The sequence below is a fragment of the Coturnix japonica genome, chromosome 1, assembly GCF_001577835.2.
Source record: "Coturnix japonica isolate 7356 chromosome 1, Coturnix japonica 2.1, whole genome shotgun sequence".
In the NCBI taxonomy this organism is placed as follows: domain Eukaryota; kingdom Metazoa; phylum Chordata; class Aves; order Galliformes; family Phasianidae; genus Coturnix; species Coturnix japonica.
The window spans coordinates 103949429-103968696 of record NC_029516.1 but is presented as its reverse complement, the minus strand read 5'-3'; the positions used below and the strand labels follow the sequence as shown (position 1 = coordinate 103968696).

Genomic DNA, 19268 nt, shown 5'->3' with positions numbered 1-19268 from the left:
ACCCTCTGAGCATTTTGTTTATTCTCCTGTTGACTTGTTCTAAGTGCAGAACAACTTCATTTTTATTTCTCCGCATGACTAACTGGGCTTTATTGACTTCCAATAAGAACAAGTAATGAAGAAAATAACAGTGTGGGCACAAGAAACAGTGAGGAAATAACAGTACTCACTATTGGCTATCACGGTGTTAAATGTCAACATCAACTTACAATAAAATGAAAATATTTTGTAACAAAGTCATATATAGAACAAATTGCTGGAAAAATAATTTTAAATAATTAGATTTTGTTAGAAGCTTCTTATAATTTGTGCCACAGTCTGAATGCTAGGTTGCTTCTTTCTTTGTTTGTTTAATTAAGAGGTTTTTATTGATCAAGAAATGTAGGACCACGGATTTCCTTTTCCAATATAGTGATTTCTTTACATGAAAAGAGATCTGGCTGGAAAAAAATTAAAAAAGACTGTTCACTTTCCCCAGTGCAATCCTTCTTTTTAGTGACCCCTGCTGTTCACTCAGGAAAAAAATCATCTCCTGCACTCAGCAGTTTTTTTCTTTCTCCTTCAAAACATTCACTTCAATAAGGCCTCTCCCAAGCTGCAGGTACTTAACAAAGTCAACAAGTCCCTACACATCAGAGGAACCACTTTGTATATTTGTACCAGAACTGTTAGCCACATAGGAGTCAATCTGCGGAGTGAAATTCACTCTCCTCACCTGCAGACAGACTGGAGTTGGAGGAAAGATGTGAGACTTTCTTATAAAAGTAGCTCCACTGAGAAGTTCTGATATTTTGGTAAATGTAAATACACTTGGATTCTGAAGGAGGACTGGAAGGAGGACTGGGAGCAAGGCATTATGAAGTGAGCTGGAGCCATTTCAGATGCGTTGGAAAGTAGAAGGGAGCAGGGTGCAACCTGGGCAGTGGGACAATGGCTTTTGTGTGCACTGTAGATGATGCTGAGGAGCTAGGACAAGGAAGGAATATGTCTGAAAGAAATCCAAATTTGGTGATTGTAGTTCAGTTTATTGGCGGCCTATGAAACGCCTGCCGCAGCATGTTAGTAGGTCCTGTGGTTATTGACTTTAACCCCCAACAAACCATCTGCAGCTCAGCTGAATGTACAGCTTTCCCATTTCTTACATGATTCTGCACTTTTTATGAAAGAAAGAAGAAATTAAATTTTAATGGCATGAACCGTGAAAACAGATAGCTCTTGAAGTGCATCAGCAATGCAGAATGAATTATAATGACAGCTCCCATGGAAAAAGAGTGCATTAATGCCATTGATGTGACATAACCCACACATACAAAAGCACTGCACATTTTCCAATGCCAATACATAAATACACACATCAATTAGAGATAGTAAAACATTCGTGCTTGTACACTGTGCATTGTATTTCTTACATAACTTTCTCCTAACAACATGAATATTGCCAAGCTGCAGTTTCTGCAAGTTTCTTTTCTATTCTTTTTTTAATTAAACACCCAAATAACAGATTGCCATATATTTTTGGAAGGTGTGCTTTTTCTGTTGTTCCTGAATTAATCTGTGTAAGAGCTTAGCAGTCATAACTTATCACAAAATCTTACATATGATGATAGTGTTCTGGATACTTTGAAAGAAGAACAAATTCTTGCCTTCATGAGAACTAAGTGCTCTAGGAATAATGAAATTCTGTGATGTTCTGCATAATTGGATTGAGTGTTCCTTCAGGAGATTGCTGTGAAGCTGTCTATACACTTTTGCTTTCCTGGATAATTCCAGCCTGAATTTGAGTTGACAAAATATGCGGTACTTTTTACAGCTATGCTGAGAGAATAATCATTTCATTTTTGGCAAAAGCCCAGAAGCTGAGAGCAGTTGTTTCTTATCGCTACATACCAGTATGGGTTTAGTACCCATTACAAAGCTAGCACAGGTAATGGACATGTATCTGTAATTCCTGGTTACAAGCATTTTACTTGTCTAACTAAACACACTTTCTGGCTAACACTTTTCTCTAAGACACTGCAGTATCCGTGCACTCAAGAAGCAGACATTTTCCTTTTTGCTGTGTGCAATTCAAAAGTGTTTTATTGTTCTAGCTTTCACAATGTAGGAATCCATTACGATACACCCAGCTACTTGCAATGATGTCTACTGAAACTGAGTATTATAACAAGCTACAAGACATTTTAAGAGTGAATGTAATTTTCCCTATACTTTATTTTATTGTTATTTACTTTAATGGTTACCTAATAAGTTTTATTTTTCCTGTTGGTGTGCTCATTTCTAAGACTTCCTTCACCTATTGCTCAGCAGAAGTAAACATGGCACTTGGTTGTAAGCCTGCAACTTCGTTTGTTTGCAGAATGCATAATGAAACAGTAACATGCTGGCTCTAGGAACATCAGCCATGTTTTATCCTGTGTGGGAATCTGAATGAAATACTAACTAGTATGATACTTTAATTCTGTATTTGCCTATGTTGCAAAACTAATCTGATTAATATTTCCCTTTAACACAACAAACATCACAAAAAGTGCATGTATGTTGATTAACAGTAAACTATAATTCTTCAAGCTATTCAAAGAGTTAATTAGGCATACCCACTGTTACAAATTACAATAGACTTTACTTCAGCAATGAGCCCACACCTCTATTGACCATACAGTGGCACAACTTTATACTTTCAGTTTTAATTACAGGAAAAATCTTTTGAGTCTTAGCCATCACTTGTGAGCTACAAGCACTGGGAAACAATTTTAACACAGAAACCATGAAGTCACACTCCCTAGTACCTATACTCTCTGCAGTACTATGTATAACTTAGCAATTATTTTCTCTTAGGAATTTATTAAATTCATTATATATGCATTTAATTTTCATGATATTTAAAGTGGAGCTCTTCCATTTGTTCACAAATGACAAGACCTGCACTACCTGCTTGGTGACCACTCTAGCTGGAATGCAAAGTGCTTAATTACATTCATGTTTTATTAACACTAATAATTTGCTTCCTCAGCTTACCTCTACCTGTGTGACTGCTATTTTTCTACCTGGGATGATCATGGTTATTATCTTTATGCAATCAAAGAGCTAGGAGCTTGTTTTATTTCTACACATAAAATGTGTTTTCATACCTATTATTTTTAATGCAGCTAGTTATGGAATTGGCAACTTCAGATAAAGGCAGGCAGGAACAACAGAACAATGAGACAGTCTTTGGGTCTGCAGAGGTTTTGCTCTTCTAACAATCAGAAGTTTGTGTGTTTGAGGTACTTCAGTCTTTCAAAGAAGATGCATTGAGCGCTATCCCAATTACCTTAAAATGAGACCATTATAAAAGATAAACTGTTGTACTCTACAGACTTCAAAGAGCTTATGCTTCTCTTCCTGAGAGCATACACTAAATCAATGTTTCTCCTCTATAATCAGTTCTTGATACACACTGCAAGGTGTGTGCCCAATAAGTATCCCCATGTGACAATGGCATAATGCAAGGGTTTGCATCATCTATGAACTCCTTGAAATCCTTTGCAACAAACATCAGCACACTTCTGTTAGATATTATTTTATTCCAGGTTTATAGAGAATTGATTTCTAAATTGTGTGCATTTATTATTGTGCCAAGTGAAATAAGGAAACAATCAGATTGCGTTGTATAGCACTGAGGCCTGCTGTTGCACTACATAGCTGAGAAACTGAACTCAGAACACAGTGACTGCGCAATTTAGAAGTTACAAGGAAGAAACATCAGCCAAAAACTGCCTTTCATAAAAGCTACACAGCATGGGGTCTATTCTGCTCCAAGTCCCAGCTTGCTGTATGGCACACGTGAATGACTCCCAGGCATTTCAGTGACAGCTACTTCTCAGTTTGGACTCTGTAATTCTTAAATCCAAGCGAACACCCCTCACATCCCTGAAAAGCCTGCAGTACTGTCTGTTGATGCAAGACACACACAGGCATATAAGGAATACATTATTTTCTGAATGCATTTGATCAATTTGAAGAAGGGATTATTAGTCATGAAAATATTCATCATGAAGTCAGAGACATCATTAATTTGTTTTAAAAGAGTTATAAAAGGGGCTTTCTATCCCATATTCCTTGCTGGAATCCTTGTGGCCAACTTATTCCCTACCTTCAGCCGGGGGTTGACATTGTATGATGCAGCCTAAATACTGCATGCCTTACATCATGAACAGTATATCCAGAAGTTTTGAAAGACCACTTTTAATGCAAAATATAAAATCTAATTCTGCTTTTGTAAATGTCACACTACTGTAAAATGACAAAAATACAAGCATCTACTTGTTTAATAAAGAAATACTGCATGAAATAACAGCAGAGCAATATAGTCTGCATTGATCCACATATCCCAAGTTACAGATACTTCGTATTTTTAACAGTGGCTGTTGCACTCATGTACTGTTAAAAGTAAAACCTTTAAAACTGGCCCATCATATTGTTGGTGACTTTTCTGCAAGTGGAATCAGATAAACAGAAAAATAAATCTTTGCTAAATACTCAATTTAGCAAAATATACTAGAAAAATTCTGATAGATAAAAATAAAGACAGAAAACCTTTGTTGTGCCACAATCCAGGAATTTGAGGACCAAAGGACTGCTCTAAACTTGACACAACTTACAACTAATGACAACATGGACACATGGCTAAATGCATCAGAGTTAAAATGGTTGGTATAAAATAAAAATTGCTTTTAGGAATCACATATCCAATAATACTTCAAAAATATGAAAAAGTATGTTGTGGGGAAAATTTTGCCCTAGTAACATAGTACTTCATTCAGTGCACAAAAGGCAAACCATCTTTTGAGTCTTATATTTATTTAAGAGCGAAGAATAACACTGGATTACTTGCAGATTATTTACTATTGCAGCATACAGAATTATCCACTAACCAAGAATAAAATAAAGAGCTTACTGGGGATGCTATCAAAAACAGGACAGGAATTTTCCTGATAACAAAACATTGCTTTACAATTAATACCACACACTATTTTGAAGTGGTGGCAAACAAAAAACAGCAGATAAAGATTTAGAATGAATTGCCCATAGTTACCATTTCATGGTGCTTTTTTCTTGGAAGCACTTTTATCACAAACACAGGATATTAATTTCAAGGGAAAAATGTGTGCTTGCAGGGGAACAGAATGGGAGAACATCGTTTTTGAGAACTGACTTTATCATTTTGTTCAGAAATTCGTATTCCAATGAATTATAGAGGCATGTTGGATCATGTAAGATATACCTCAGGAGATAAGAAATGGTCAATAATCAAATTCTCAATGCAGACGCACATGCAGTCACTTTGTATTTAGACAAAAGTAGGAAAAAAAAAAACAGCCAGAATTCTTCACCTAACTTGACCACATTCAAATGCTATTACAAAACCTCTGTGCTTTCAGAGAGTTCTCAGAGTTAGGCTGATTCTTCTGAGACTACTTATCCTCCATCTTTTATTATTCCTTGGTAATATTTTCTATTCAAAGCATTCACTGTGATTTCTAAAAGTATGAAACCATACATCCCACAGACATGGATGAATGGACACGGTATTTGATGTCTGCATGTAAGAAGTGGTATCTGGAAGACAATGTATGATAATGTATGCAATGAGAAATGAAAGACAAAGATACTGCTGTTCACACTGGAAAATGATCTCTCAGGTGAATGAGTAAAATCTCTTAAGAGTCCTGGAACCCTGTCATTTTTAGAGTCAGATCTCTTAATTGGCAGGACTTGCCATTTTACAGACATGTCTCCTGTGCAAGAGAGAGCTTCACTCATCTTTGCTTTGCACAGGTCTCTAAGTCCTCAGAAAGCACTTGGAGAAATCCAAGATTTCTAAAGAGAGCGGCCTAAATAACAGAAAAATTAAACAAAGGCCCAGATGGAAGAGAAAAATAGAGATCTGAACCCCAGGAGCTCTGAGTGTATTCAGAGAAGCAGAATCCTAGGCTATACAGCCCACTACTTCGGTCATATTTTTCACTTCTAAACAAAAAACCAACAACTTCATGGGCATTTCAATCACTAGCTTGTCATGCAAACTGTTGGCTCCACCTTTCCCAGCCTTTCTGTTTCTGAAAGAAAGCTGCTATGGCTGCTTCACTTCACATTGAAGGCAATGCTGTTACTGCTTGGAAGCCTGAAAGTGCCTGGGAAGCACAAGCAGCACCTGGAATTTGCTAGTTGAGGTCAGAGCTACCTACCAGTTATATCCAAGCACTGTTCATGGAGCCATTCATTGACACACTGCATATGCTAGCAGCTGGTCTCACACTGGAAGTAAATTATGAAGCTTGCTTATGCCTTTAAAAGACACAATATCTTCTATTTTTTTAGTGCTCACAAATGATCCACATAAGTGAGCTACCACATTGCAAAAGGGACTGATGGAAGGCTGGCTAGCATGGGAAATGATATTAAAAGCAATCTGTTATTAATCATACCTCTTACTTACTGCATCTCTAAAACATGTTGTTCTGATAATATAAGTGGGTTCTCCAACAAGAAACAATGAATCTCATTCTTTGCCAGTGGCAGCATTGCAGACACAAATAAAGGAGTAGTCAGAAAAGTAAAATTATTCCAGAAGGGTAAGTAAAAACTCTCGAGTTGTCATTCTGTTGAAATGTGAACTCAAAGTAGGATTTCAAGTATTCTTTTTCATGCTTCAGTTCCTGTATATAGCTTCCAAATTAAGCATCACCATCCATGAAGGAATCACAGATTTATTTTTTTTTATTTAAATGACTTTGCTAAATATTTACCAGTTTCTCTTTAATAGGAAAAAGATTTTTTTTTTGCCTTTTTTCTTTTTTTTTTCTCCCCATATCCTGATTTAGATCATTCTAATTAAACAGCAAACCCTTCCAAGCCTACAAACTGTAAATTCATGATATGTCTTGCAGACGTAATTCATTTACCAGCTCTATCTTAACAACTATTCTTGCTAATGCTCAGTCCTCAGCAAAGTGGTCAAGAATACTTGGGGAAGAGCTGGGACTCCGAGGAAACTGGTAGAGCACAAGATGAGCTGGGGAAGCATGAGGGACAGATTGGAAGAGAGAGACCTGAGGTGAGAGAGTCCAGCAAAAATGTGTGTGAGGCTTGGAAAGGGGCAGGGCCACATGCTAGCAGAGTGATAAGGAAAAGTTAAAGGAAAGCTCACAGAACAGGCTGTAGAAATGGCAACTACTGCTCAATTCCTTGCCTGCATAGGATATGATAAGTAGGTCCTGTACAACTTCCCACTACTTCTGTGCTATGTTTTCAACAGCCATAGAATCACAGAATCACAAGGTTGGAAAGGACCTGCAAGATCACCTAGTCCAACTGTCCTCCCATTGCCACTGCTACCACAAGCCACTAAACCATCTCTTGCAGCTCCTCATCCAGATAACTCTTGAACACTGCTAGGGATGGCAACTCCACCACCTCCCTGGGCAGCCATTCCAGTGCCTGACCACTCTCTGAGAGAAAAAAGTTTTTCCTTATATCTAATCTAAACCTCCTCTGGTACAACTTGCGGCAATTTCCAAAAGTACCGATGCGGAAATAAGACTAATGCCAGATGGCAAAGACCATGGTACTCCCTCTCTTAAAAAGCTACTTCTTCAACAGATCTGCTTCTGTCAGTGCAGGGATGTAGAAGAGTTATCCGGAAAGCATGTAAAAGCATACTTCCCTTGAGTATGGTAATAATGCATGATTTTGCAGAACCTTATGCTTTGGGGATTTGATTCTTATGAAACATGAGGCCCACAGATGCACTAGTGTTTTTCAGTGACTGAACACATACACTTGGGAAGCATTTGGTGGATACTTTCAGCATTTCAAGCCCAGACTGGATGGGGCTTTGAACAGCCTGGTCTAGTGGGAGGCGTCCTTGCCTATAGCAGGGTGGCTGGAACTAGATGATCTTAAAGGTCTCTTCCAACATTAACCATTCTACGATTCCATGATTACAAGCACCTAACTTTTTCAGGTACATCTATGAATATGTATCTGCATGTTTCCACAAACAGCTAAGACAGAGAAAAACAAGCAAATAAATACTCAGGATGCATATGCCTTTTATCTATCTATTTATTTATTTATTTATTTATCCCTCAGTAATTTATCTGTTTCCTAGGCCAGCATGCTTTCCCCTGGCTCTATTTCCTAAAGCAATCATCAAGTGGCAACAAGTGACCAGAACGATTTCCATTGTCTGCTGGCCCTGGTTAGTGCAATTTTGGATTCATCAGCATTATCAGCAAAGTGGTATATGTCACGCAAGTTGCCAAGCTGCACTCAGCAACGGCACAGAAAACAATACTGTGATGTTTGGTATGATAGCATAGTTCAGATCATTCTATTCTCTTGCAAATTGCAACAGTCTTGGGTAATGTACACCACATTTTTCATTTCTGAGGAATATTCTTTCCCCAGGAACAAACTGTTTATCAAATAATAAAAAAGTATCTCTTTACATATTGCATTCACGTCACACACCTGCAACCCTCACACATTCCATTCTGGCAAATCTGACTTGCAGTTACGCACACTGGGCAAATTACTAATTACCAGAGATTAAAAATTAATAAAAATTATTTTTGAAAAATTAAAAGAAATTAAAGAAATTTAAGAAATTTAAAAAATTAAAGAAATTAAAGAAATTGGTCTTATTTCTTCCCAGATTCATCATCTGATGCAGAAAAATATATATATATATTTACATACAAAATAAATTTATTTATATATAACATAAATTTAAGAAAAATGATGCAAGGCTGAACCACTGTGAGCCTCCATTGCGCTTCTATGGCACAAGATACTCTTGTTTAAAATTTGCCATTCACCCCACTGTCACTGTCTCTTTTTTTTTCTCCATTGCCTTTCTTGCTTTGGCTGGTGGAAACATGTTTAACCAATTAAAATTATAATGCACTATCAGCCGTAGAAAAGTTTGTCCTCTTCCCCAGTGTGAATGTAGCTGTACGATAATAGCAGCATCCATTTTTTGATGTCTAGATAGCTTGTCCCTCTGCACGGAGGAGCCATTATCCCGTGACTGTGTTCTGTTCTGCTGATATTTGTATATGCTGATATTGTATATAATGAAGGGGCGTGGCTTAGAGCTCCCATTGGATATAATGGAGGGGGCGTGGCTTAGAGCTCCCATTGGGGATAATGAGGGGGCGTGGCTTAGAGCTCCCACTGGATATAATGGAGGGGGCGTGGCTTAAATAAAGTTTCACTGTTTACTTTCTTTAATTGAAGTACAATAGAAAAGACATGGTCTTTGAAAAGCTTCATATTAGTTGCTGCCTTAGAGCTTTGAAGGTGTTTCAAGTTGCCTTTCAGCATACTTCAAAACATCCTTGATGAAAGAGTGCATATGGAGGTGGAGTGGGAATGTTGCTGGCAAAACTAATGGCACTTAGATTTTATGCAGAGTTGTAAATGTTTACTTAACTGCAAACGTTCTGCCAACTTTCTAACTATGGTTTTGATCCTCTTACTATTCTACTAAGTGATAAAATCCTACAAAGCCCATAGAAAAATATTTTTCTTGCCTGCCTTATTTTGTCCCTTTTTGGACCAGAATACTTCTGAACCTGAACAAATAAAGCAAATTTGATTATTACTTTCTCTCTCACTCTTTTTAATCCTTTCTGGGTTACAATCATCAGAAACTCTTATATACATACATACATACATACACACATATATATATATATATAGAGAGAGAGAGAGAGTATATTTTTATTTCATTAGTCCTAAAAAGGAATCTTCAAACAATGAAGAAGAGGTTGGTAACGACAAATGTATGGGCAAATAGACCTGATACTAGCAGTCATTTTCCTTTCACTGTGGATTATATGAACTTATTTAAAGCAATAAAAAAAAAAAAAAAAAACATTTGAATATGGTCTAAAATAGAAACTCAGAGCAACTATAGTTGGCACACTACTACAATTAGTTGAGTGTGCAAGCTGAGCAAGAAAAATGGAAAATTACTCACTGGTAAGAAAATGCTGAGAAGTAGGGCCAAAATCCCTGTGAGCTTCGTGCAGTTGCCTGATGCGCTCATCAATGGCCACCTGTGAAGAGAGAAGAAAAAAAAACCTATGACTTTCTGCAAAAAAGTAACAAGTAGCAATTATAGTCAGATACTTTTTTCATTAGAGAACATTCTGTTTAAAATTAAGAAGGCTCCTGCAACAATCAGGGATTAACTGGGATTTAATGTGTCTTTTTCAAAAGAAAGGAGGTCAAAAGAGGTTTTTCTCCCTAACTTAAATCGATGCTGGAACAAGTTAAAAATGAACAGGCTGATAAATAGAGATACAGCAAATTTGCCTGACTATTTGCGCTTGAAAAGAATTTGACCATTGACTGCCATTACTGAAGTCAGAAACCTTTCTCTATGTTAATACTTCTACTGGACCTAGTGCAAAAGAACTTTTTGAGGGTACATGCTTTAAATCACCTCATGAAAAATAATCTGTTTTAATGTGGATACAGCAGCCATATTTTAGAAGAATGCTGAATTGAGGGTAGACAAATCACATCTGGGTGCAAACATTTCTCTATTTTTTTTAAATGAATTTTTTTTATCCCCTTGATCCTTTTTTCCTTGGAAGATGTTCTTTCAAGAACATGTTATCCCTAGTGTTTAGAGTCAGGTTGCTGGACTGAGTAGAAACAGAGACACTACTTTTAAGATTGGTTAATCTTTACAGTGCAGTTAATCATGAAGCAAGTAGCCAAGAGCATGTGGTTGCTCTAAGATCGCACATTACACTGATGATATCTACCAGAGGCATTAAAGACTATATGCTAAAAGACCACTATCGATTAAATTAAGTCTAACTATGGGATTAGATAAATCAAGGTAAAATAATAAAAATTAATGACATTATATTTCAGAAATGTTTTAAATAAAGAAGCTGGTAAGGAGCACATTCACCTAAACATGGCCCATGAGCAAACATCTTACCAACGCTAGTAAAGCAGGAGAAGGTGACTGGTCTGTTTCTTTGTATTGTCCTGATTGTGAGATGCATAACCATGAAACAGTGTGCATGAGTAATAAGCAATCCACATTTTAAACTTCCAGGAATTTTTTGGTTGTTAGAAGCAGGAACAGTTCTACAATAACTAGGTGCGATCCCATTAGAAGGGAAAAATAATGTCAGGATTGACTTATTGTTTTATATGAATGTCTCTGTTTACCAAATAATCTCCAGATTCTCACATCTTCTTTCTGTAGACACCACAGAAATTTACCAGTAAGACTTCTTTTTCTTGCAGTTTCAAAACCAGCACTATGACAAAAAGTTCTCCTCCTTCCTTAAGCTATTTTTTAGATGCTTTTCCTGCTGCTTTCTCCACTTCCATGCCTCCTTTCCTTCTCTGGCTTCAGATGCATAGAATCAGTTTGTTTTTTTGTGTGTGTGTTTACCAGCACCTCCATCCATAATTCAACTACAAGTGTATTACTTTGTCTTTCACTCTTACAGGCCACTGGTTCTTATTCTGTTGTGTTCCTGAATGCAGAATTGTTCAAAATGGAATATTTATATTTCAGGGTGAGCATGTGTAGGATAAGTTCTCTGCTTATTCTTTTCAATACTGATGATTTCTAGTGAGAGGAAAAGTAAGACTAGGAAAATGTTGAACTCTGGATAACTTGTGAAACAGTTGGGCTGATGACAACTCAAATCTAGAGTAAATTGCATGGGCAGATGTTCTGTGAGGCAGTGCTTCATCACTTAGTGATGTACCATGACAGGTACTGGTATGTATGGTAGCTGTCTTTGGGCTTCAGTTCACATTGAATTTACTATTTAGATACAACAAAGTGAAGTCAGGAAAAAGATAGACAATGGTGATATGATTGCTTCTGGCAATCAATTTCATTAACTTACTACAAAAGCATAAACTATATGAAATATGAAATATTTTCTAATCCAGAAATGCCATTGCAATACAGACTAGGAAGAAAATACATAAAATAAAAACATGTACAGATGGACAGACAGCTGAATATGAGCCAGCAGTGTGCCCAAGTGGCCAAGAAGGCCAAAGGCATCCTGGCTTGTATCAGGAATGGTGTGCTAAGCAGGACTAGGAAAGTCATCCTGCCTCTGTACTCAGCACTGGTGGCCTCACCTCATGTACTGTGTTCAGTTTGGGGCACCTCAGTATAGAAAGAATACTGAGGTGCTGGAGCAGGTCTAAGGAAGGGCAACAAGGCTTGTGAAGGGCTTGGAGAATATGCCCAGCAAGAAGAGACTGAAGGAACTGGGGCTGTTTAGTCTGGGCAAAAGGAGGCTGAGGGGAGACCTCTTCAAATACCTGAAAAGTGATTGCAGGGACGGTGGTGTTGGTCTCTTCTCACTGATGACAGAATAAGTGGAAATTATCTCAAGTTGTGCAAATGGAGGTTTAGGTTGGGTAGCTGGAAAACCTTCTTTACACGAAGTGTTGTAAAGCACTGGAACAGGCTCCCCAGGGAGGTGGTTGAGTCACCATCCCTGGATGTGTTTAAAAAACGTTTGGATGTGGTGCTCAAGGACATTATTTAGCAGAGGGTTGTTAGAGTAAGTAAGGGTAGTATGTTTAGGTTGTGGTTCAACTCAATGATCTTTAAGGTCTTTTCCAACCTGAGAAATTCCACGATTCTATGATACTTCTTGATTTTAGTAATTACTTTCCAAGAAATCCAGTAAGATGGAAAAAGTACTTTCTGACATGCACACGATTTCTAAAGAGAATGATCACTCTATGGATTGCCAGTAGGGAGTGGTTTCCCCTATGAAAATGACAATATCCAGTTTGCAACCAGAATAGATTATAGGACCCCAGTGGCATTTGCTACCACTGTTAGTTCACAGTCCATACAACTCCTTTAAGTGTGGCAAAGCCAATAAGACTTATCATTACAAAATATCCAGCAGAGATTTGAGTTGCTCAATATTGTTATGCTAAGCTTTTTCACATCCTAGGCACATCCAGCAAAAAAGAAATAAACTAAACACCTCAGGGTAAACTTTCAAACTGAACAACCTTGGACACAAGCCAGGAAATCTCTGTTTAGAGGTAACTTAATACAGAGATGAATAAAAATAGGGAAACTGTGAGTATTCTTCAAAAACAATCACTTCAGAATTCAAAGGTACTCCATTTAGTTACCAAAAAGTATCAGTTACTGACCTACTGTATACAACTGTACAGTGGAAATAATACAAGTATAATGCACAGTTGGAATAGTACAAATATAGTCAGAAATAAATAGCCAGATGGCATCTAAAGAAAAGACTCACCAACTCTGGGGTCTTCAATCAAGAGGAATAATGTTGAGGCTCACCACCAAAATTCCACAAAAGAGTAATCTCCAGAAAGAGATCCACCCTAAGTGGCAAAACCTAAAAGGGAACCAAGAAAAGGGGAAGCAAACCCCAAACCTTCCAGGAGCACAGCTGAATTACCTTCACCCACAGCTGACTCATTGCTTGCCTCAGATGGTTAATCAGAGGTTCAGGCTGTGATCAGCCATTTCCCTTACAACAACATTTTAGGTGCCCAAAGATGGATTCACTGTTGATGTTAGAGCAAAGAATATTATTGAAATTGGTCTCAAAGAATTTTACTAAGATATAAACGATAACAGAATTCAAAGTCACAGTTACTGTAAAAATTGAAGAAACAATAATTACTTAAAATTCCTAAAGACTGGGTACCTCTTCCAATAAAATCAAAGTTGGATTTTGCATTATGGCTGAAACTCTAACTGGTAGAGAAACAGAATTGTATCCACCAGTCAGAGAATGAGAAAATCAGAGAATGGTTTGGGTCTTCATGGCTTTGTCATGAATCTTGAAAAAAATGTTTTCACTTCTCATTTCATTACCAAGAACAAGCAATAGGTAATTTGTCAACTTAAATTTTATCTTATATTTTCCTACGAAGCAAATGAAGTAAGTTCCACCAATATAAATATATCTAGTAGTCTACTCTGCGCACTGAACCAAATACAGTCTTCCTTAGAACAAAATGTGCAAAACTGCAGTTGTATGTGAAGGAAACAGCAATTTTTAATTTTATTTTTTTTTTTGTTTTTTTTTTTTGTTTTTAATCTAACCAAAACTTTCATTTTCCTTACTTTATATGCAAGAAAATATATGCAATGTTAATGAAGTTTTACAATAAAAAAATATATTTCTCAATAGCCAAATAAATCTCTACTGACTTCAGTAGTCTATTTCTGCTAGTATCAGCTCAGTCAGATTACTGTGCAAAAAAGGCACTATTTTAAGGTACTGTTACCAGTTTATAACATACAAGATGGACTGGAGTAGGCTGTCTTTTAGTTATAACTCCTGATACTATTTCTCCGCAGATAAAACTACTGAAAAATAAACAGTCAAATTTCTAACAAGATACAAGAAGACGGTTTTAAACAACAAAAATTTTCTATTTATAACTATTTTTAGCTTAAAAATATTAGGATATTCTGTTATCAAGATACTTGTCTTACTGCTTTTCTTCACTAATATTTTTTTACTTGAAGAAACATGAATTTCCTTATTTATTTAATCCATAGTTTTGTGTTAAATTTATCTTCTTTCAATCAGAACAAATGAAGAAGTCACTGTAGAGCAGTAAACATTACACATAAAGCCGAGGATTGTAATAAAAAAAGCTCAAACTGATTTTAAGTGATATTGACATAGAACATAAAAAGCTTCTACTAAACAAACAAATAAAACATGTTATTTAAAGTCCCTTTCCACTAAGAGAGAAGAATTTAAAAACATCTGATGAAACACATTCTGTTTACCATCATTTGAATGCAGCCATGTGAACTGAATATATAATCAGATTAAGATAAACAAATGATAATGATAACATAAGCAAAGCTATATAATGTATTTGTTAGGAATAGTTTCTTGGTACGTTATTTAATGTAGGGATCTAATCTTGAAAGCACTTTTTGTAACAGCTCTGAGTAAGGATTTGTTGGGTTTAACTTGAGCCAACTGCTAAAGTCTCCCATTTTTGGTATTTTTTTCTCTATTGTAATTGAACAGTTTTTTGTAATATGAAATGTTATATTGTGTTCATGTCCAGATTAAAAAGCAAGCCTAGATAAAGAAGGAAAAAGGAAAATTAAATGTTTTGATTGTCAGTGTCTTTAATGTCCCAAAAAGTACTAGTCAGTGTGTATTAAGTAGTGCTGTAGTTGCAGAGCTACTTGGAATGCCATGACAGAAGGAGGCATATACCCTAATACCGTTCATATTGTGCCTGCAGAGAATGAGTGCCCTCTGCAAAGAGCTGTAAAAATGGTTTCTCTCCTGTTCTGTGAATCTTATGTACTTGGCTGTAAAAATTCAGCACTGTAACTCCATAATGCTCAGTCGAAGCCTAGCGCTGTGCCTTCCTCATAGCTTTGATTTTGAACTGAGTAAGTTCAGCAGGGAAAACCACCTCCATGGTACCTCCTGGACAGGTTGTCTCTGAATGTACTTTGCAAATGAGTGGCTCTGCATGCTGCATGTAAAAGAAGGTGACTGCTAGCTGGCAGTTTATTTGTGCTCATTATGCTCTGGGAATTCTAATTCAGTGAACTTTGCAAGGCACTTATTGAAACAAGCCTTATTTTTGACAATGGCCACATTGAATTTGCAGCAATGAAGAAAGCTGGTCACCAAGTCTTATGAGAAAACATCAGGCAAATGGGGAACCTTACAAGTGACTACATGAACACCTCCACCTTCTTTAGCATGGTGGCAACCCAGAAGGAGACTCTGATTCAGGCATCTGAACTATCAGTTAATTCACTTCTCCATCAAAGGCCTCTTCAGACCTGCTTCTCTGAATCTCCTTTCATATGCTTAGAGAACTAACAACCCAAAAATACTAAAATGTTAGCTATCTGTTAAAAACTTCTTATGTACCTCCTTCCTGAAATATTCAAGGTCTCCTGCAATGCTCCCTAAGAGATCTAGAATGCAACTGCATTTGGCTTTTCTCATCCTCATGCTGTGAATGACAAATGTGTGAATGCGCGCTCTTGCACAAAAAGGCACAGACAAATGCCTACAGTTCTGCTCAAATTATACTGCACCACAAGCGCCTTTGCTGCACCATAGCACAGTGCAGTCCAACTGCTGCCATACTAGTGAACCAGCTGAAAACATGCATTATATATTTACATGTTCTTCCTTGAAAATATTACCATCTTTCAAGGATTAGTTATTATAAAAAGATTTAATAATGGTCTCCACATTCTGATTTTTCCACAGTAATCATGTTTGTAATACAAATCGATTTTCTGAATACATTGGATAAGCGAGGGAATAAGGTGTATTACAGAAATGGGATTTAAATTAGCATCCCTTAACTTGCAGTGTGATGCTGTTGAGAACTGAAAGAATTGCTGGTTTTCTCCTAAAAGACTTCAGAAGAAACAGTGTGAAGAGGAAGTAATCAAAATCTGATCTGTCTGTAGAGTGATTGTTTATTTGCATGTGACACCAGTGAGAGCAGTACCTGAATAGTCGATATGCAGTTTAAAAAACGAAAGTAGGAAATGAATATTCTGTATGATTATACTTCACACATCTACGCACATTGTATGTACAATACTCTTGAGACTCACCCTAACTGAATTCCTAGAATCATAGAATCATTAGGAAAATTGCTCAAAGACCACCTGGTCCAATCATCAGCCCATCCATGTCTACTAAACACATCCCTCAGTACCACATCTATACAATTCTGAAACTCCTCCAGGGGCAGTGATCCCACCATCTCCCTGGGCAGCCTGTGACACCTGAGGAGAAAGACGATGAATCTCTTAAAAGATGGAGTTTCAGTTACATTTGCTGTTCTGAAGCTGACTTACATTCTTTCTAGGAAAAAAGAAAGAAAAGATCTTTTTATCTCTGATGTTCCTGGAAAAGAACAGCAGCTTCTTACTATGCCTATTTCTAAGCCAAATCATGCTATCGAAGTGTCTCCACTTCTTACTGTCATGTACTATTTTGATAAGAGATGATTAATAACATAATAAAGAAAAAAAAAGTTCAATTCTACTTCTTTCTGATTCATCATTTCCAGATCTACTAGTATGCTAGCCAAGCACTACAATCCCAACATAAAATGAAGGAAAAAAAAAACAAAACAACAAACTTTTTTTTTTCCTTAAAGAAAACAAAACTTTTTTTTTTTTCCTTCCTCTGAATGTTCTCACTTCTGAATACAATATATATCAAACATAAGCCAATTTTAGAACACCTTTTAATCCGCCAAGAACACAGCTTAAAATAGGAAAGGGAGAATGGATTCAATTAGTTCTATGTTGTCAGATTACTTCATTTTCTAGTTTTAGATCAGTGATAGCAGAGTGGAGGGGTCAGATAGGTCTCACCTATTCAACTTAATGGAGACTTTTACACTGGAGTTTAACTTCTTTAAATTATTGCTCATTTGAAGCAAAGCACAGCGTAATCTCCTTTGAGGTCAGAGTGTTGTCCTTTCTGTAAGGGTATCTAAGGGTGCATACAAAATAATATATAGACACCAGTTCTACAACTTTGCTACCCAAATGCTGGAAGATAATATGAAGATGAAGTAGCAGTTTTTACTGCTTATTAACATGACAAAGGAGAATTTAAAATAATATTCAACAAAGTACAATCTATAAGGAGTGAAGACAACTGTTAACAAAAAGATGGCTGAATATGCTCAGGATTCTGAGGAGAAATGGCAAGGAAAGAAGTAAGAGAGCAGGAGCTGATCATCTAAACAGCTATATTTAGTTCAGCAGCAAAATGACACAAACTGTTTTTAAAAATTTGCTTCACCAAAGGCTGTTCTCATGAAAAGCAAAGGGCAATTTTCTGTATTTAATAAGCATGCATAAATACAATACTTATTTAAATGACACTCCTTTAACTCCCTCACCACACTCATAGCAGTTCCAAAGCCTCTTGACTTTGACTCCAATCACATCCAATCTGACTGCATATCAAAGGAAACCGGCTTCTACAAGACCCTCTTTAATGTTACCCAGCAATTCTCCTCCCAGTAGCTGAAAAGCCTCTTTCTTTTCTCTTCATGACTCAGAGCTGCCAAACCAGTATGTTCTTTACAAAGCAATAAACAGGAAGATCTGATCTACTGTACCTCCAGTAGCTGCTCAATTCAGCTACTTGCTGCTCCTTTATATATTAGGAGATAAGGATGGATTTAAATAAGGACACTTGGTGCTGTTGCTGAAGACCAGCCAGGGAAAAGGCACTTTATAGGCATCATACTTAACTGGCTGAACTTCAAGCTCAAGACTTGATCTTGACTGAGTCTAAGGCACAGGAAAGGTCTATTTTCCTGGTGAAAAGTTCAGTAACCTGAAACATTCTGAGTTTAAAAAATAGCAAGATGTGTGCTTAGTTTCCACGTGGAAGCAGGAAAAAAATGACAAACATTTTATTATCCATGTTTGTTATAAAGGTTACATTCCAATGCCAACATCTCTAAGTCATGGTGGGACGGTATGCTTTATCAGATGAAAATTTGACTGACTTTATGCAATTCTCCTTTCAGGGAAAAAATAATAAATAAATCAATCTGAAATCTAGCATGATATTTGTATTGCATCTTGCCTGCTTCTTCTTTTTTTTTTTTTAATCCACAAATGAAACAAAAGAGTAAAATGTAATAAAAATTCAGGAAACATCTTCAAGCCCCGGGCACAAAACCTTAGAAAAGAGGCGGGAGGGGGAGGGCGAAGGAGAAAGTTAAAAACACAACTGTATCCTTGAAATAATGTATCTATCATGAACTATCAGCCATATCTTCTTAGGCATTTGTTTTATAATCCTAATTAAGTGAACTTCCAGCTTTGTAAACATCCATGTCTGAGGAAAGAAATTTAAATATGATGGTCTACATAACAAACACATTCACATTCAGAGAAAATAAAACACTTGTAAACACTGAAATCTTATGGACAATTATCTTTAGGAAATAATTTTTCTCTTAAAACACATTGCTTGTTTTGAATATAAGATATTCTGTTGGAGCGGTCTCACATTTCACGTCACCATTGCTCCTGTAAAAGCCATCAAAAATGCTGGTGGGAGTTCTACAAGGAAATTGTCCTTGTTTCTGTATACTACATAAAATGTTTTATGAAACTGACATGAGCTGAGGATGAACTCAGCCTTTTAGGATTACAAGAAATTGTTGTG

At 36.7% G+C, this 19268-nt stretch overlaps 1 protein-coding gene across 21 annotated transcripts in view; it reads right to left on the bottom strand.

Annotated features, from left to right (window-relative positions):
• Positions 1 to 19268, bottom strand: part of DMD (dystrophin) — a 1014969-nt gene that overhangs the window by 109791 nt on the left and 885910 nt on the right. For all 21 annotated transcript variants that reach the window (XM_015884249.2, XM_015884262.2, XM_032449414.1 and 18 more), the window contains one exon: positions 10028 to 10106. In XM_015884249.2, the coding sequence (XP_015739735.2) occupies positions 10028 to 10106 (79 nt within the window). The remainder of the gene's footprint in view (positions 1 to 10027; positions 10107 to 19268) is intronic.